Source organism: Artemia franciscana, chromosome 15 (genome assembly GCF_032884065.1).
Source record: "Artemia franciscana chromosome 15, ASM3288406v1, whole genome shotgun sequence".
NCBI classification, from domain to species: domain Eukaryota; kingdom Metazoa; phylum Arthropoda; class Branchiopoda; order Anostraca; family Artemiidae; genus Artemia; species Artemia franciscana.
This window is the reverse complement of record NC_088877.1, coordinates 12710437-12729355: the sequence shown is the minus strand read 5'-3', so window position 1 is coordinate 12729355 and position 18919 is coordinate 12710437. Positions and strand designations below refer to the sequence as shown.

Here is an 18919-nt window from a genome sequence, read left to right as displayed (position 1 = left end):
TGCAAGACTTCTGCTTATTTTTCCAACCAAGTTTCATCCCAATCCCTCCAATCTAAGCGTTTCCCATCATTTTAGGTCTCCTCACCCCAAACTTCCCCCAATGTCACCAGATCCGGTCAGGATTTAAAATAAGAGCTTTGAGACACGATATCCTTCTAAACATCAAATTTCATTGAGACCCGATCACCCGTTCGTAAGTTGAAAATACCTCATTTTTCTAATTTTTAAGAATTACTCCCCCCCCCCAACTACCCCAAAGAGAGCAAATCAGTTCTGATTATGTCAATCATGTATCTGGGACTTGCGCTTATTTTTCCCATCAAGTTTCATCCCGATCCCTCTACTATAAGTATTTTCCAAGATTTTAGGTTTCCCCCCTCCAACTCCCCCCAATGTCATCAGACCCAGTCGGGATTTAAAATAAGAGCTCTGAGACATAATATCATTCCAAACATCAAATTTCATTAAGATCCAATAACCCGCTCATAAGTTAAAAATACTTCATTTTTCTATTTTTTCCGAATTAACCGGCCCCTACTCCCCCCCCCCCCAGATGGTCAAATCGGGAAAATGACTATTTATAATTTAATCTGGTCCGGTCCCTGATACGCTTGCCAAATTTCATCGTCCTAGCCTACCTGGAAGTGCCTAAAGTAGCAAAACCGGGACCGACAGACCGACAGACCGACAGAATTGGCGACTGCTATATGTCACTTGGTTAATACCAAGTGCCATAAAAAGTTGTTAAGTACCATGCAAAGAAGAAAAATTGGGTGGTGGTGAGAGAAAAAGAGATATTATTTCAACTCATGGCAACGTTGAGATTATTTATATAAAAATGAATTTAGTTGCTTTAGCAGTTGATTTCAGTCTTTTATTATAACCCAATCACCTAAGATACACAATAAGCAAAGCAAAGGACATGGGGTAGCATTAACACTTGCAAGGGGAAAGCACATGCGGAGGAGGCGCGTAGTACTACATCTTCTCGACAAAGCTGTCTATAGGGGGATTGGCAAAGTCTGGTCTAAATCACTCATAAATTTATCTTTCTGATGGGTTTCTCAGTTCTGACGTAGCATGTTTCATCACCTCTCGCGGTAAAACTTTCAGTCACTGCGTTATAACATGGGCATGTTTTTTTGGAGTGCAAGGTTCAGGAGTATATGAGGAGTGACGTGTTGGTGTTATGGCAGGAGTCGAAGCACTTGGTTTTGAGGCAGAGGTGGCCCCATCCTGGGCAATTCGTTCCCCCTTTCCACAGTTCTTTTTCCCAATGAGCACAGCCCTTTTGATTTTACTTCAGGTAGTTATAGGTAGATCAGGTTACATCAGGTAGAGATAGGGCGGGGATTTATGAATCCAGTTTCTTCTTAGCAAGGACCCGGTCATTCTTCTTACAAAGCATGATCTTGGATTATCACTAAATTGCATGAAGATGATGATAATGAGGATGATTTTGATGGTGATTATGATAATGATGATGATAATGATTCTGATGATCCTCGCTTCTTTGCCCGCCATCCTCACGTGAGCGTTTTTGACGTTTGAGTATCCCAATAGGTATTTTTTATTTGAGCTGTGAGAACATACTGTTTTATTGTTAAAACGTTGTAGTCCAAGATAATTCATGCCACTGGGTCACACAATGGCTGGCAGACAGCACCCTTTGGCATAAACTATATTTCCCAAGGCATTTCAACTTAATCATCTTAATCCATCTGACAGATTTAAGGTCTTCCAGACCTGGAGTGACTGGATCGAGGGAGCATTAACAGTTGAATATTTCAGTTGATTCCAACGGTTTATGACTTCTTGTACAGAATGTTTAGCGAGTTTTTGATCGGTAGCTTGACTGATAGTTTCTTAGTGTCCTCTTGTGTTGTGCTACTTGTACTGAGATTGCCGCCAAAGATTGCTGACTTTTTGTTCTGCAGCTTGTAAGTAAGCATCATATCGCTGCGATCGTGTCTGTAAACTAGAGTGGGTAGTTTGAGGTATTTGAGGCGGTCCTCATTTGAGGTCGATACTAGACTTCGTATGCATTTTTTTTTGCTCGTCTCGTACGATTTCGATGAGCCTCACATCTTGCCGATAAAAAGGAACAGCAAGACACATACCAAAATCGAGATGGGGTCTGACGATAGCCTTAAAAATTTTTATAAATATAGATAACTGTCTGCTGTTGATAGTTCATTTTAGCAGTTCAAGACTGGAGCTTGAACGGGAAACAACATTCTGGACATGGCTGTGAAATTTGTTAATCATGAATGATGACACCAAGATCCCTTTCTTCTGCTCTATTCTCTAGTTGCTCTCTTACTTTGGTAGTGGGGCTGTAGATCGTGCAGTTCATCATTGGGTTATTGGGTCCAAGGTGTAATACACAGCACTTTCCTACATTAGATTGGAGAAGCCAGTCTTTTGTCTAAACTTGTAGCTCATCTATGTCGCGCTGGATGCTCTGAGGGCATGCAATACCAAAGAGTTTGGAATCATCAGCAAACAAGTGCATGCCATTGTCAATATGGTTAAATACATCATTGATGTAAATGAAAAAGATTGTTGGGACCCAGTACAGCTCCCTGTGGTACTCCGCTCAATACTTCGGTCTCGTCAAAGTAGATTGGCTGGCCATCTGTAGCAAATAAGTGAACTTTCTGCTTGCGATTTGTAAGGAATATCATCAGCCAGTCTACAACAGCCCGATTAATACCGATAGCGTATATTTCAGAGTGCAGCCGACTGTGAGGAACCTTGTCAAAGGCCCAAGCAAAGTCCAGCAGGAGCAGGTCAACTGGATGGCTGTGGTCAATTAGGTCTGTGATTTTCTCGTATGATTCCAAGAGGTTTGTTTCAATTGATTTCAACTTCTGGGAAAGTACATTTTTCCACCATGTTTTTCTCAAGATTATCATTACACTCTTTGTCTTCATCTATCCTTTCGGTGATATCACGTTTAAGCTGCTCTTCCGCTCCTTTTACTATGTCCGTGATAGCCGAAGTACTTGGGACATTGGATGTTATAAGGCTCGAAATTTCTACTAATGAAGGGGGATCTGCTGATGTTCCAGATAGCTTGCAAAGCGGACAGTACCTCTGCATATTTCCTATGGTTGACATCTTTGTAAAGAGTTCATACTCTGGGATGGATTTGTTTATGCACTCTATACACTAACCATTTTTCACATCCATCGCGTAATACAGCCTTAGATTCTGGCTTAAGACCTTGTTAGCAGGCTCCGCAGAAATCTAGAAATTTTTTGGACTGGATAATTTCCGTTAGCGGTCTCGTTTAGGACCCATGTTTGTTCGCACATATTTTCGGATTCATGCACTTGTCGGTATTTTCTTTATTTCTTATTCTGTGGTTGCGTAAAAAGAATCGCAGCGGGAATGAAAACGCAGCACGAATGAAAACGCAGGGTGAATGAAAACGCAGCGCAAAATTAAGAATTAATCGCCGTCTTTGAATGGTTACTGGATTGGACCTGTGGGAAGTGCAGATACCCGAATCGCCTATCCCCAGCAGTTTAAGGACAGATGTCCCGCCGGTACCACTACGGCCCTTCATGTTCGTTATTGCTCTCTTCTGCACAGGTTTCTCCAAATGAAGAAGATGAACGACTCAGTTTACGTAATCTGTGGACGTTCAGTAGCGCTCTTTCGTAGTTTAGTTTGTTTTTGTCAGCTTTGTTGGTGTTTCAAAGAGATAAAATTTTGGAAGAATTAGTTTAGTTCTGTTGTTGTTTCTTGTTAGCTCAGATCTTGTTGTCTAGTCTAGTTCTCCTCAGACACAGCAGAGTTGACAGAAGTTCCTGCTGGATTTTTCTTCGCAATCACTACAGGCAACTGCTTTACAGTTTTTACATATGAGCTGCATGTTCTCCGGTATCTGTTCTCGACAGTTATAACAACTGACCATTCTGTTCTTTATTAAAAGAGATTCAAGTACCTGGACAGCCAATTCGTTTCTATATTTATTCATTAGTTCCACAGTTTTCATATTTGCCATTTCAGTATCATCGTTATATAAGTCTATGACTTTCTGATTGGATACTGTGGATCTTCCCTTTGACCGCTTATACTTAGAAGGTGATGGAAGATCAACTGACAGTGTATTTCCCAAATAGGTTATCCCATTTGCGTAGTCTTGGGCATATTTGACAACGAAAAGCCCGCAGCTTGACGAATCTACTTGTGGAGCAATTCGACATGAACCAAGTTCAAGTTCTATGTAGCGTTTATCAACCCCATCCATGAGATATTTTAGGTTGGAAAGAACTTGCCTCCCTTGAGTACGGTTTAATGGCTTCAAACTATCAAGAAGATAGAAAGTTCTCCTGGAGAAATCACATATTCCCAAAATGAAATGATTCTTGCGCTCCCTATCTGATATATCACGCATATTGACACACAATGGAACAAAGAGAACACTGCAATCCTGTGAAACATCACTAAATCTTTCTCTGGGCGTTTCTGGGTACGACTTTAAAGCATCAATATTTGTCAAATTGAAAGTAGAATAAATATCGATGGTTCTTGCTGACACACAGCTAGAAGTAACCAGATTCACGAGGTAGGACACCATTTCAGTTTTGAGCCAAGTCTCAGGCCTCAGCAGTGATTCGATGTCTTCAAAGAAAAACGTAAACACGTCTGTGTCCCTTAAGGGAAAATTAGTAGCTCTCCACCAGACTAGTTTCGCTGCGTTTTCTACGACAGCAGAATTGGTAGATTCGACCACTATTCCGAAAAGCCTTTTTAAAAGGCTGATCACTTCTTTTGCCTCATCATACAAATCATTTATGGGACCTGTAAACGCATAACCATGACAAATTGATGAAGGAATTGAAGACGGGGTAGCTTCAAAACGAATATTCCGTCTCCTTGCCATTTTTCTGGGTTTCACCGGTTGAGTTGGGCAATGCTTCCTTTTTTTTACAATCTTCACAAACTGTATATCTTCTGTATGCTTTGCAACTTTTGAATTATGGTCCCCGTCAGAGCTTCTCGATTGGTACTCGGAAGTCTTTTTAAGTGAAGCTACTTCATTATCACTATCAGAAGTAAACGACAAATTATGGGCTGCTACAGAATCTGCTGCAGGTTTAATATTGTAACAGTCCTGAATGGTTAATGAGCTTTTTATTCCAGGCCTCACATACCTTTTAGATCTTACTTTGACGTTCTTGAGAGTTTTCAGCTGTATAGTGGATTTTTCGGCTACTAGATCATGTCCTCGAGATCTTAAAACTGCTAGTTTGCAAGGGCATGCAGAAAGTCCAAAATCACAAGAACAATCATAAGCTTCAACCAAGCTCTTCCTCTTAGTACCCTTTGTAACAATTTTATTTCCTCTAACAGTGATTGTTTCTGTGCGTGGTGTCACAACATTAACCTTCTTTCTAGTCAGATTTGAAACAAGATACACTTGATTTTCGTTGCAAAATGTAACATGTCCCTTTCTCCATAGTGCTTCTGCTATGTCAACTATACCACTTAGCTGGTGGTCTTCTTTTGTCGAATTTTTTTCGCAAAAGGAATCTGATCCATCTACTTCTTGGACCATACGCAGAAACATTTCCTTCCTGGATTCAACTGGATCTTCCTCCTTCTTTATATGAACTATATATTCCTTATGTGCCTTCTCAAGGAGTCTATAATCTCCTATTCCCTTGTATCCACGAGATATGTGTGTATAATATTCATCGTCTAAACAAAGGAGGCCCAAGATACATCTGTCCATTGGTACGTCTCGCTGTTGTTGTATAACTCTTTTCATCACAGCGTTGAATGACTCTGCGGTATTGTTGGTTATCCCAGAGACTGGATTAAAATCAGGGATTTGGGAAACGATGAAGGCACAGTCATACTTCAACATATCAGGTTCCAAATTAACTTGAAAATACTTAAGTGCAGGGATGGACCATTTCACGAGCCTTTCAGTTCTTATCTGGTTGTACTCATCTATATTTTTTGATCTTAGCAACTGAAGAATATCGTCTTGAACTACCTTGATGTCTCCTTTAGGTGCACCCATTTTTTGAAGTGCATATTTAGCATTGATCCGGAAGTGTAGCCAGCAATGAGCAGGTTGAATAAGAGGAAATATTTTATTTCTCGCAACCTCTATACCCTTTTCTCTATCACTCACAAAAGCATTTCGGGGTGAATTGATGCTTGGTGCTTTCTTCATAAGAACCATAAACAGCTCTTCGTGCGAATCAGCTGATCTATTTGTGTGAAGTAAAAATGCAATTGGAATGATAGGTGTTGTTCCTTTATGGTCGAAGTCAGGATGTCGGAATGTCAGTGCTGAAACCCAGTAATTTCCAATGTTATATTTTGTATCATAATAGAACACTATGGGAATACCGTGTTTTACGAAATATATAACTTCTAAGATTGCAAACTCTGATACACAGGTGACAGCTGCTTCTCCTTGCCCAAAAAATTTTTCTGTCACAACAAAATCAGTTTCTATCATAAGATATCGAATCATGTTACATGTGTCTTTGGATATCATGCTTTTTCTGGCCAAAGAAAAGGTGTCGTTTACCTGCCTCTGGCTTCTTGGAACATTTGTCTGCAGCTCATTCACTGTCTTACTAAACTCCCCATGAAAATGTTCTCGGGGCGTCAATATTGTGGTCTTTGCTATAGTTTTTGCTCTTATTAATACAGATTTCTCAGAAGGCACAAAAGGGGTGGTTTTTACTCCTTCTTTCTTTTTATGGTTTCCATGGGGGTCACAAATTGATTTTATGTCACAAGTACCAACATAATGAATAACCGTATATAGGCAGTGCTCAAATGGACAGGTGAATACACATGGCTCATATCGAAAGATATATCTCTTCAAATCGACCGTCTTGCCTTCAATCAGCCGTTGATTAACTCTCTTTCTGAAGTTTGGATGAACAGAGGGTACAGTTACCGAGTGTCCCCCACTAGTACTGCTATAACGGTAACCATCGGCCTTGTAGTCTTGTATGCGTTCAATACTATCTGAATATACTAAAAAAATACTACCTGCAGCAGGATAGGACGAAACAGTGTTTTTGCACAGTTTAAACCATGATATACCAGTTTCGTGAGCGGTCTTCAAGATTATGGCAGCCTCAGTAGATGAAAGTGCCGATTTCTTGGTTTCGTAAACATTTAGATCCACTGGATTACAAAGTGATGCGCCACGTGTTTCCTGAATAACACTTGGTCGATCCTTTTGAAAATTTTGTACTTGTTGTGGGGTCATTTTATCATCGTTTTCATTATAGATGTCATTAACCTGGAACTCATTTTCTTCTTCCAGCTCAAAATATTCCAGCATACTCTCTTGGAGGTCAACCTTCTGAATAACACTTGGTCGATCCTTTTGAAAATTTTGTACTTGTTGTGGGGTCATTTTATCATCGTTTTCATTATAGATGTCATTAACCTGGAACTCATTTTCTTCTTCCAGCTCAAAATATTCCAGCATACTCTCTTGGAGGTCAACCTTTTCCATATCCTTGCACTCCTTAATTTCCATGCACTCTTTGAACTTCATGCCCTGCTTATCATTTTCAAAATTCCCTTCGATATCAATCTTTTCTAACACCTTTGCTTCAAAGTGCGTTTGGAAACCATCATCGTTGATTTTATTTCCCTGTTGTCCACCTTCTTCCGTGGATTTGCAAATAGTACTTAACCTTTCGTACTCATATTCTCTCGAATACTCCTGGTTACTTCTTTGAACCTTTATTTTTTCTTGTATTTCTTTGTATTTGTTAATGAACTTTTTGCCACGAGAGCCTCTTTTCTTCATTTTTTTACCCATCATCGAAAGAGAACTTATAAGTGAAACTAAAAAGAAAGATATTTGATTGTGTCGAAAACTATATTCACAATTCTTTTAAAGGGGATCCAAAGTTAAAAGAGTAAACCATTACTGGAAATTACTTGGATGTCAAATCCACCTAAGAAAAGGGGGCTAAAACTGCTTCTCTTTCAATGGCTTACTAAAATCTCCTTACATATATCTCACAGCTTACCAATAGGACTTAATCTATGTAAATTTGAATTCGTAAAACAATCGTCAAGTGCTATAAGGCACCTAAAAGCTCACGTATGATACGTGCAAAAATTGTCCGAAAACAAGTTCATATTGTTAGGTTCTTATAAGTCATACTTCGGGTATCGAAGATATAAATCAAAAACATTGAGCGTAAAAGTCAAAAGCCCGTTGTGTCATTTGTATTTTACTGAATACGAAATATGTTTCAAGAGTTTTTTATATTTACAGCATTTAAAATAAAAATTACACTGAAATAAAAACTGAAATCACTGAGCTTCCCGGAATTAATGTTCATTATTTTTAATAGTTTCTCCCAGTTATGCTGATTATTATAGAGATTTTATTTTTATTTGTCGTTGATGTTTTGTAAAACAGAAAACTTTGACCAATGTGTACATACAGTAATGGTTAAATGTGAAGTGTACGGACGTTTTCAGGGGTTTTTTGGTTGGGGGGGGGGGGGGTTGAAGGGAGAGGGCTATATGGGAGGACCTTTCCTTGGAGGAATACGTCATGGGGGAAGAGAAATTCAATAAAGGGGGCGCAGGATTTCTTAGCATTATTAAAAAAAAAATGAAAAAATAAATATGAAACAGTTTTTCAACTGAAAGTAAAGAGCAGTATTAAAACTTAAAACGATCAGAGATTATTACGCATATGAGGAATTTTTCTCCTAAATACCTCGCTCTTTACGCCTAAGTATTTTTAGCAGTTTCAACCATTTATTCTTCGGCCTTTCTGATTCAGGGATCATTCTTAAAGAATTAGGACAAAATTTAAGCTTGAAGAGTGAAATTTAAGCTAAATTTTAAATTAAAATTTAATTGAAGTGTCAAGAGCGAGATATTAACAAGGGGACAAACCCCCTCCTATACATAATAAAAATATAAGAATATAGAAGCTTGTTACGTAAGTTAATTCTCAAGTTACGTAAACTTTTTACTAATTAAATATGTTCGCTAAAAATTAAGTTCTAGTTGCCTTTTTAAGAAACTGAAAATTGGCGGGCAACTAGGGGTCCTCCCCCACCCCTTTTTCTTATCAAAATCGTCTGATAAAAACTAAGAGACATCCATTGACACAAAAAAAGAATTAATACGCAAAATTTAATTTCTATGATTTATGTGCGGAGAGCCAAAATCAAACATTAATTCAAAAATGTTCAGAAATTAAATAAAAAAAGAACTAGGTTTTTTAACTGAAAGTAAGGAGCGACATTAAGACTTAAAACGAACAGAAATTATCCCGTATATGAAAGAGGCTGTTCCGTTCTCAACACCCCGCTCTTTACGCTAAAGTTTTTACTGTTTAATAAAGTAGAATTGAGAGAAAGATTCAAACTATAGCGTAAAGATCGGGGTGTTGAGAAGGGAACAGCCCCTTTCATGTGCGGAGCAATTTCTGTTCGTTTTAAATTTTAATGTCGCTAAATTTTAATGTTTTACTTTCATTTAAAAAAAACTAGTTTTTTTTATTTATTAGTTCTCAATAAAATGGGAAGGACATAACAGGCTTTAGACTTTTACAGTACTGGAAAAGAGAAAGGGACATTAGCCCAACTCTTATTGGTAGTAATTTTTGTTGACCATACACAAATATGCCAAACTACGCACATACTATTTTTCAAGATACTTGCAAATTGAATACTTGAATACTTGCAAATTCACCCAGAGTAAATTTCCTCCGAAAAGTTCAACCCTGAAAACTTCCCTCTCCATGGAAATTTCTCCCTGTGATAAAACCTCCCAGAAGGAAATTGCTCCTCTCCTCCCGGCCTGAAAAATGTATCCCAGTAAGAGATACTATACGTTAACAATCGGCTAATTTTATAATTTAAAAACATTTCCCCATGGACTATAGGGGGCCATTTTATCTCAAAAGACACGGTCATTGAGCCTTTTAACTATGCTGAACTAAAAAGCTCTCAAAATTTTGATCGAACAATCTTGGGGGAAAAGGCACGGGAGGGGGCCTAGTTGCCCTCCAATTGTTTTTAATTAAAAAAGGTACTATAACTTTACATTTCCGTTAAAATATACACTCTCCTAACGTTATATGGCCACTGGGTCGATACGATCATCCCTGGGGAATAAACATCACCAAATAAACACGCATCCGTGATCTTTCTTCTGGCAAAAAAATATACAATTCCACATTTTTCCAGATATGAGCTTGAAAACTCAACCAAAGGCTCTTTGATACGCTAAATCTGTTGATGTGATTTTCATTAAAATTCTGTAACTTCTAAGAGGTGTTTACCCATATTTTTGAAAATCAGCCAAATTTTCTCAGTCAAACTTAATGAAACTTATTTATTTGGAATCAGAATGATAAGCCCCAATTCATTAAGAATGACCCCTAAATCACAAAAGCCGTAGAATAAATAGTTGAAATCACTAAAAATATTTTAGCGTAAAGAGCGAGGTATTAGGAGGAGGTGAGCCCCTCATATGCGTAGTAATTTCTGTTCGTTTTAATGCTACTCCTTACTTGCAGTTGAAAAAACTTTTCATATTTATTTTTTCATTGTTTTTTTTTAATAATGCTAGAAAATCCTACACTCCCTTCATGGAAATTTTCTTCCCCCGTGACAAATTCCTCGATGGAAAGCTCCCCCAACATATCTCCCTCTTGTCAACCCCTCCCCCAACCAAAAATCCCCCTCAAAACGTCTTTACACTTCCCCATAACCATTACCCTTCATATATGTAATAAAAACATGAGATTACAAAAGTTCGTTACGTAAGCTAATTTATAAGTTACGTTTATCTTTTACTAATAAAAACATTAGTAAAAAATTTAAAGTTTTAGTTGCCTTTTTAAGTAACCAAAAAATCGCAGGGCAACTACTATGAAAACTATCAAAACTATGAGAAAGCCATTTAGCCCAAAAAATAAACTTGCAAAATTCGTGTTAATTATTCCTCTGCGGAGAGCCAAAATCAAAACAAACATTTTTTCAAAAACGTTCAGAAATCAAACAGTTCGTGGTAACGAACTGTAGTAAGGAGCGATCCGGCTCAATAGTAACCAAAACTCTAAAAAATTTAAATTTGATATCAATAGCTACATCAATAGAATCGCATTTTAATGCTGATTTTAAATATATGAGTTTCATCAAGTTTAGTCTTACCCATCAAAAGTTACGAACCTGAGAAAATTTGCCTTATTTAGGAAAATTGGGGGAAACACCCCCTAAAAGTCGTAGGATCTTAACGAAAATGACACCATCAGATTCAGCGTATCAGAGAACCCTACTGTAGAAGTTTCAAGCTCCTATCTACAAAAATGTGGAATTTTTTATTTTTGCCAGAAGACAAATCACGGGTGCGTGTTTATTTGTTTTTTTTTCCAGGGGTCATTGTATCGACCAAGTGGTCCTAGAATGTCGCAAGAGGGCTCATTCTTATGGAAATGAAAAGTTCTATTGCCCTTTTAAGTAACCAAAAAAGTTGGAGTGCATCTAGGCCACCTCCCACGCTCATTTTTTTCCCAAAGTCAAAGAATCAAAATTTTGAGATAGCCATTTTTTCAGCATAGTCAAAAATATAATAACTATGTCGTTGGGGATGACTTACTCCCCCATAATCCCTGGGGGAGGGGCTGCAAGTTACAAACTTTGACCAGTGTTTACATATAGTAATGGTTATTGGGAAGTGTAGAGACGTTTTCAGGGGGATTTTATTTTGTTTGGGGGTGGGGCTGAGGAGAGGGGGCTATGTTGGAGGATCTTTCCTTGGAGGAATCTATCATGGGGGATGAAAATTTCAATGAAAAGGGCGCAGGATTCTCTAGCATTACTATAAGAAAACAATAAAAAATAAACATGAACACTTTTTTTTTCAAATGAAAGGAAGAAGTAGCATTGAAACTTAAAACGAACAAAGATTATTACGCATATGAGGGGTTCTAAATACACTAGCATAAAGGGCGAGGTATTTAGGAAGAGATAAATACCTTGCTCTTTATGCTAAAGTATTTTTAGTAATTTCAACTATTTATTTCTACGGCCTTTCTGATTCAGGGGTCATTCTTAAAGAATTGGGAGAAAAGTTAAGATTTAGTGTAAAGAGCGAGGTATTAACGAGGGTACAAACCCCCTCGTATACATAATAAAAATATAAGGTTATGAAAGTTTGTTAGGTAAGTTAATTCTTAAGTTACGTATATTTTTTACTAATAAAAACGTTCGTTAAAAATTAAAAATTCTAGTAGCCTTTTTAAGTAACCGAAAACTTGGAGGGCAGCTAGGCCTCCTTCTCCACCCCTTATTTCTCAAAATCGTCTGATCAAAACTAAGAGAAAGCCATTTAGCCATAAAAAGAATTAATATACAAATTTCATTTTAATAATTTATGTGTGAAGAGCCAAAACCAAACATGCATTAATTGAAAAACGTTCAGAAATTAAATAAAAAACTCGCTCTTTACGCTAAAGTTTGACTCTTTGCCACAATTCTACTTTTTAAAACAATTAAAAGCTTTAGCGTAAAGAGCGGGGGATTGCGGAGGGGACAACCCATTTCATATACGGAGTAATTTCTGTTCGTTTTAAGTTTTAATGTCGCTCCTTACTTTCAGCTAAAAAAATAAGTTTTTTTATTTAATTAAATAAAAAACAAAAACAATTTTTTTAGCTGAAAGTAAGGAGCGACATTAAAACTTAAAACGAACAGAAATTACTTCGTATATGAAAAGGGCTGGTTCCTCATCAACGCCCCGCTCTTTGCGCTAATGTTTTGTACTGTTTTAAAAAGCAGAGTTGAGAGAAAGAGTCAAACGTAAATAAATAAATTGAAAATTTGTACTATTGCTCATCAGCTATCAGGAAGGAGGGGTGATATCCCTCACTGTGTTGGTTTGGGAGATTCCAGAAGCCTGAGAAAATTACATTTCAATTCCCAATTAGTCTAAATCTACATGGCCGTTCAGATAAATATAGGAAAGGGGTATAAGGGGAGGAATTAATCTATCCTCTCTTCTTATTTAGAATAAACGTGAATAAATAAGAATACAATAACATTTACGGTAGAATTATAGTTAATTGACTTCTTGTTATCTTGGAAAGGGTTTAGGTTAGGAAAATGAAACTTTCAGGGATGCGTCTAGAGGCTAAAGTATGTCCTGGGAAGGTATTTTGAAGTACATACCTCGGTAAAATTCTTGTCAACCCCTCCCCCAACCAAAAATCCCCCTCAAAACGTCTTTACACTTCCCCCATTACCAAAAACATTAGTAAAAAATTTAAAGTTTTAGTTGCCTTTTTAAGTAACCAAAAAATCGCAGGGCAACTACTATGAAAACTATCAAAACTATGAGAAAGCCATTTAGCCCAAAAAAATAAACTTGCAAAATTCATGTTAATTATTCCTCTGCGGAGAGCCAAAATCAAAACATACATTGTTTCAAAAACGTTCAGAAATCAAACAGTTCGTGGTAACAAACTGTAGTAAGGAGCGACCCGGCTCAATAGTAACCAAAACTCTAAAAAATCGAATTTTGATATCAATAGCTACATCAAAAGAATCGCATTTTAATGCTGATTTCAAATATATAAGTTTCATCATAGTTTTACCCATAAAAAGTTACGAGCCTGAGAAAATTTGACTTATTTAGGAAAATAGGGGAAAACACCCCCTAAAAGTCATAGGATCTTAACGAAAATGACACCATCAGATTCTGTGTATCAGAGAACCCTACTTTAGAAGTTTCAAGCTCCTATCTACAAAAATGTGGAATTTTATATTTTTTGCCAGAAGACAAATCACGGGTGCGTGTTTATTTGTTTGTTTGTTTTTTTGTCCTTTCTTTTCCCCAGGGGTCATCGTATCGACCAAGTGGTCCTAGAATGTCGCAAGAGGGCTCATTCTACCGGAAATGAAAAGTTCTAGTGCCCTCTTTAAGTGACCAAAAAAATTGGAGGCCATCTAGGCCATCTAGGCCTTTCTGATTCAGGGGTCATTCTTAAAGAATTGGGACAAAACTTACGATTTAGTGTAAAGAGCGAGGTATTAACAAGGGTACAAACCCCCTCGTATACATAATAAAAATATAAGGTTATGAAAGTTTGTTACGTAAGTTAATTCTTAAGTTACGCATATTTTTTACTAATAAAAACGTTCGTTAAAATTAAAAGTTCTAGTTGCCTTTTTAAGTAACCGAAAAATTACAGGGCAACTAGGCCTCCTTCCTCACCCCTTATTTCTCAAAATCATCTGATCAAAACTAAGAGAAAGTCATTTAGCCAAAAAAGGAATTAATATGCAAATTTCATTTTAATAATTTATGTGCGGAGAGCCAAAACCAAACATGCATTAATTCAAAAACGTTCAGAAATTAAATAAAAAAACTAATTTTTTAGCTGAAAGTAAGGAGCGATATTAAAACCTAAAACGAACATAAATTACTCCGTATATGAAATGGGTTGTCCCCTCCGCAATTCCTCGCTCTTTACGCTAAAGTTTGACTCTTTGCCACAATTCTACTTTTTAAAACAATTAAAAGCTTTAGCGTAAAGAGCGTGGGATTGTGGAGGGGACAACCCATTTCATATACGGAGTAATTTATGTTCGTTTTAAGTTTTAATGTCGCTCCTTACTTTCAGCTAAAAAATTAGTTTTTTTTTTTTATTTAATTACATATAGTAATGGTTACTGGGAAGTGTACAGACGTTTTCAGGGGGATTTTATTTTGTTTGGAGGTGGGGCTGAGGAGAAGGGGCTATGTTGGAGGATCTTTCCTTGGAGGAATCATGTCATAGAGAAAGAAAAATTCAATAACAAGGACGCAGGATTCTTTAGCAATACTATAAGAAAACAATGAAAAATAAACCTGAAATACAATAACATTTACGGTAGAATTATAGTTAATTGACTTCTTGTTATGTTGGAAAGGGTTTAGGTTAGGAAAATGAAACTTTCAGGGATGCGTCTAGAGGCTAAAGTATGTCCTGGGAAGGTATTTTGAAGTACCTACCTCGGTAAAATTCTAGTTAATTGACTTCTTGCTATCTTGGAAAGGGTTTAGATTAGGAAAATGAAACTTTCATGGATAGGTCTACAGGCTAAAGTATGTCCTGGGAAGGTATTTTAAAGTACCCACCTCCACTCCTTTTCCCTCTAGAGGGCCCTGAAATGTGCCTACATGACAGGTCTATACCTATTGAAATTTTGAAATTACAACATTTTACATTAATATTCAGTTACTAGCTGGGTTTTCTCTGCCTTTAGTTCTGAAAATGCAATTCCTGTTATTTGAATAGAATTTTGAGCCAAATCAATGTTGTTGTTTTTTTTCAAAATTTAGGAAATATATTTGCATACCTTTAAAGCCTTGTAAAATGGAATTGAGCAAAGTTATGAAGCTGAAAACAATTTTGTTGTACTTCAATTAAGCAGAATACCTATTTTGCAAGGTTTCACTTTTGTGACCCACATATTTTTAAAGGTCATTAAAGGTCAAACCCCTCTAGAGGGAGAAGGAGTGGAGGTAGTTGCTTCAAAATACCTTCCCGGGACATACTTTACACTGTAGATTCATCCCTGAAAGTTTCATTTTCCTAACCTAAACCCTTTCTGAGATAGCAAGAAGTCAATTAACTAAGATTTTACCAAGGTGGGTACTTTGAAATATCTTCCCATTATATAGTTTAGCCTGTAGACCCATCCCTGAAAGTTTCATTTTCCTAACCTAAGCCCTTTTCGTGATAGCAAGAGGTCAATTAACTAGAATTTACCTCCATTTCTACCTTATTTTGATGCATTAGAAGAAACTTAACAAATCATCAGCTCAAAAATGCTTTTTGGGCTACACCTCCCTCCTCCCATTAACTGAAAACACAAGTCCTCAGAAGTAGGCCTAATTGTTTTATGTAACTAACAGACACTTACAAGAACTTTTAGTAATGCAATATTCCAGACTCTGAACAGTATACAAATTAAAAAATATAAGTCTTATAAATGTTGCTTTTTTGAGCTCTATTTTAGAACAAGTCTCTTTCTTTTTTTCCAAACGTTTACAAGTCGTAATTACAACCCGGTGACAAGACATAAAACTTTCTGTTTCCAATAGTTTACCCTAGAGATTTCGACGCCCCCAAACGCCCAAATAAGAATCACCCTGTCTTGGAACAACCCCAATTGCAATAATGCTGTATGCTCTGTGTCTGGGAAACAGTTTCAATAATTATGTTAAAATGTAAATGGAGCGGTCAACTTCATTGTTACTAATTACTAGTTTCGGCGCAATGGTTCTCCTGTCCTCTTGTGTTTAACATTTTTCGAAGTTATTCCATTATTCATTCATTTCAATTTTTTTTTTAATTAAAAGAGGGCCTTTCCGAAGCCAAGAGCGGGGGGTAAGAGATTTGTAAGATATGCTTCGTTAAGTAATGTATTTTGCGTAACTCTCTTGTCCACACCAGCATAAATGTATATGATATGAGCAAGTAGCAACAGCTTTTTTTTTTTTTTTTTTTACCTGATAGTGTTTACCTCATAGGTGCACACAGTTCAATGTATTAGGAAGGGAATGGTTAAAAGCATAAAATTTACATTGTAGGCTCAGAATTTTTCAATTTCCCTCTTAAAGGGAGTTTCCCGTCATTCATAATCCAAGAACCCAATCCGAACTCCCAGCCTTCTATGTAAAGAATAAATAAATATATATATATATATATATATATATATATATATATATATATATATATATATATATATATATATATCTTAAATGAGACGGATGGCTGGTTACGAGCCACCCGTGCGTTTTTTTTTGTTTTTTTTTGGCTTTTTTACGTAATTTTATCACAATCAATCAATGGTCCCACCACCAACCAGAAATTTCTAGGGCCGTTCATAGGGCCTGATCCTCCCGGTTTCCCGGTCGTCATTTGTGTTCCGGTTTCCCGGTCTGTAATTTCACTTTGAGTGTCCTGGTCGTCATTTATGTTCCCTGTGTCCCGGTACCCCCAACACCTAGCTGGTGGGGGCACTTCGCGCCCTCCGAACGATTCGCCGGTGATTATTTTCAACAAGGCGTATTTTGCACGTTTTTTTTTGGGGGGGGGGGGTGTATTTGTCGGAGAGGAAAGACTGTGACGGATTCTTTGAAAGTGTGGTATATTCTTAGGAAAAGAGCTATTTTCAACAGGGATGATTTTCCATTTGGAAGGGAAGTTTTTTTTTTTGGGGGGGGGGGGTAGACTTTTGATCAGAAATTTTACACGGTAAAATTTGGCTGAATTCAAATACAAATTTGCTCATTCAACTCATGATAAATAATCCATGAAGAACTATCTATTAGAATTATCTACGAGAAACTTCTCGATGGAGGGGAGGGATCTTGGAAAAGTTTTCAACATAGAAGTAATTTTCGGAATGAATTAATAAACGATCAGAAATAAAGTAAAAATTAGTATCTTTTTTTAGTAAGAATATGAAGAATAAGCTAAAAAGAATTTTTCATTCGGAATAGTGAACTTTTTTTTGAGGGGGGGGGGGGGTATTTGTATCAATGACACACTTTTACAGGGGCTAAGTTTTTACAATCGCTAAAGTAAGTTTTACAATCGCTAAAGTTTTTACTGTTTAATAAAGTAGAATTGAGAGAAAGATTCAAACTTAAGCGTAATTGAGATGTTGAGAAGGGAACAGCCCCTTTCATGTGCAGAGCCCTTCTTATCACCTTGCTCATTAAGCAAAAGTTTTTTAGCACTTTGAATTTTTTTTTCTATTACAAATTTTCTTACAAAATTTGGACAAAAACCAAACTTCAGAGTAGAGAGTAAGAATCTAGTGTAAGAAGCATAGTATTTGTCACTGGGAAGTATAATTTTTTTAAGGGGGGGTGCATTTACTAATGTAGTTTTTTCACAGGGAGAATTATTCAATGGGAGGGAATTTTCTGGGGCTGAACCTTCCAGGGGGAATTTTATACCGGGGGAATTTGCCTGAATTCCTATACCAAATTCTTTTTGGCTGTCTTACTTCCTCTCTGCCGGCGAATTTTACATATGGAGATGTCATGAGAAATTGTCCGGGTGAAATTTTTACCTGGTAAGAATAGCCCAAAGGATCTTTTTGTGTGGGGGGGATTTACCACAGAAGGAATTCTCCATGGATAAGTTTTCAGGTGGTGGAGTTTTCCACTAGGGTGGGGGATTTCTGGTAAACTTTTCCTGCGGAGGGGGGAGGTTTTATGGCACGAATTGTGCAAGAATCTGAAGTGTTTTTCTGATGAAAGTGTCCTAAGAAGAATTTTCAGCCATTCGTCTGCAAGAAATTACCTGGGGAGAATTTTCGTTGGGCGTTGGCGAGGGGTATTCTACATTTGAGGAAGTTTCCATGGAGGGATTTTTCTTGGGATGAGGGAATTTTCCATTTAGAAAGAGCCAAATTTTCCGACATAAGTTAAATGCTTGTTTTGCGTTATTTATGAGTTTGGTTACATTCCCCCCACTCCCACGAAATACCTTCCATAGCAGGTATCTAATACAATCTAGTCCTTGAATTTAAAAATTATTTAAAAATTGTACTTTTGCAAATTTAAGGGTTCGCCATCTATTGAATATGCATGAAAATCTGGAAACCGAGTTTAGGCTTTAACTAAATATTTGTAAAGAATTTTCGTTTAAAAGTTTTGGAATTTCAAACCGTCGAGCAAGCACAAATACTTTTATAAAAACTCTTTTTTTATGATTAAGTGCTTCGAAAAGTTATAAGCCTTACATTAGGATAACTTTTTTGCGACGATTTTTTGCGACATTTCCACAATTTTAGAATGTGTTTTCAAGAATCCTCTAAGGAGAGAGGGAAGACTCCACTGGAGCATCAATTGGGAGGGGAGAGGTGGCAGATGTATT

General features: G+C 37.0%; 2 protein-coding genes across 2 annotated transcripts in view; one reads left to right on the top strand and one right to left on the bottom strand.

Annotated features, from left to right (window-relative positions):
* LOC136036531 (uncharacterized) overlaps nucleotides 1-18919 on the top strand; it is a 41656-nt gene that overhangs the window by 17539 nt on the left and 5198 nt on the right. The window contains exons 2-4 of the mRNA XM_065718835.1: nucleotides 1439-1530; nucleotides 2441-2621; nucleotides 5477-5751. Of these exons, the coding sequence (XP_065574907.1) occupies nucleotides 1439-1530; nucleotides 2441-2621; nucleotides 5477-5751 (548 nt within the window). The remainder of the gene's footprint in view (nucleotides 1-1438; nucleotides 1531-2440; nucleotides 2622-5476; nucleotides 5752-18919) is intronic.
* LOC136036062 (uncharacterized) lies at nucleotides 2932-16798 on the bottom strand. Its single transcript, XM_065718021.1, has 2 exons — nucleotides 15948-16798; nucleotides 2932-7848 (listed from the first exon to the last, which is right to left on the bottom strand). Exons 1-2 carry the CDS (start codon nucleotides 16105-16107, stop codon nucleotides 3791-3793), a joined length of 4218 nt encoding a protein of 1405 aa, XP_065574093.1. The 5' UTR covers nucleotides 16108-16798; the 3' UTR covers nucleotides 2932-3790.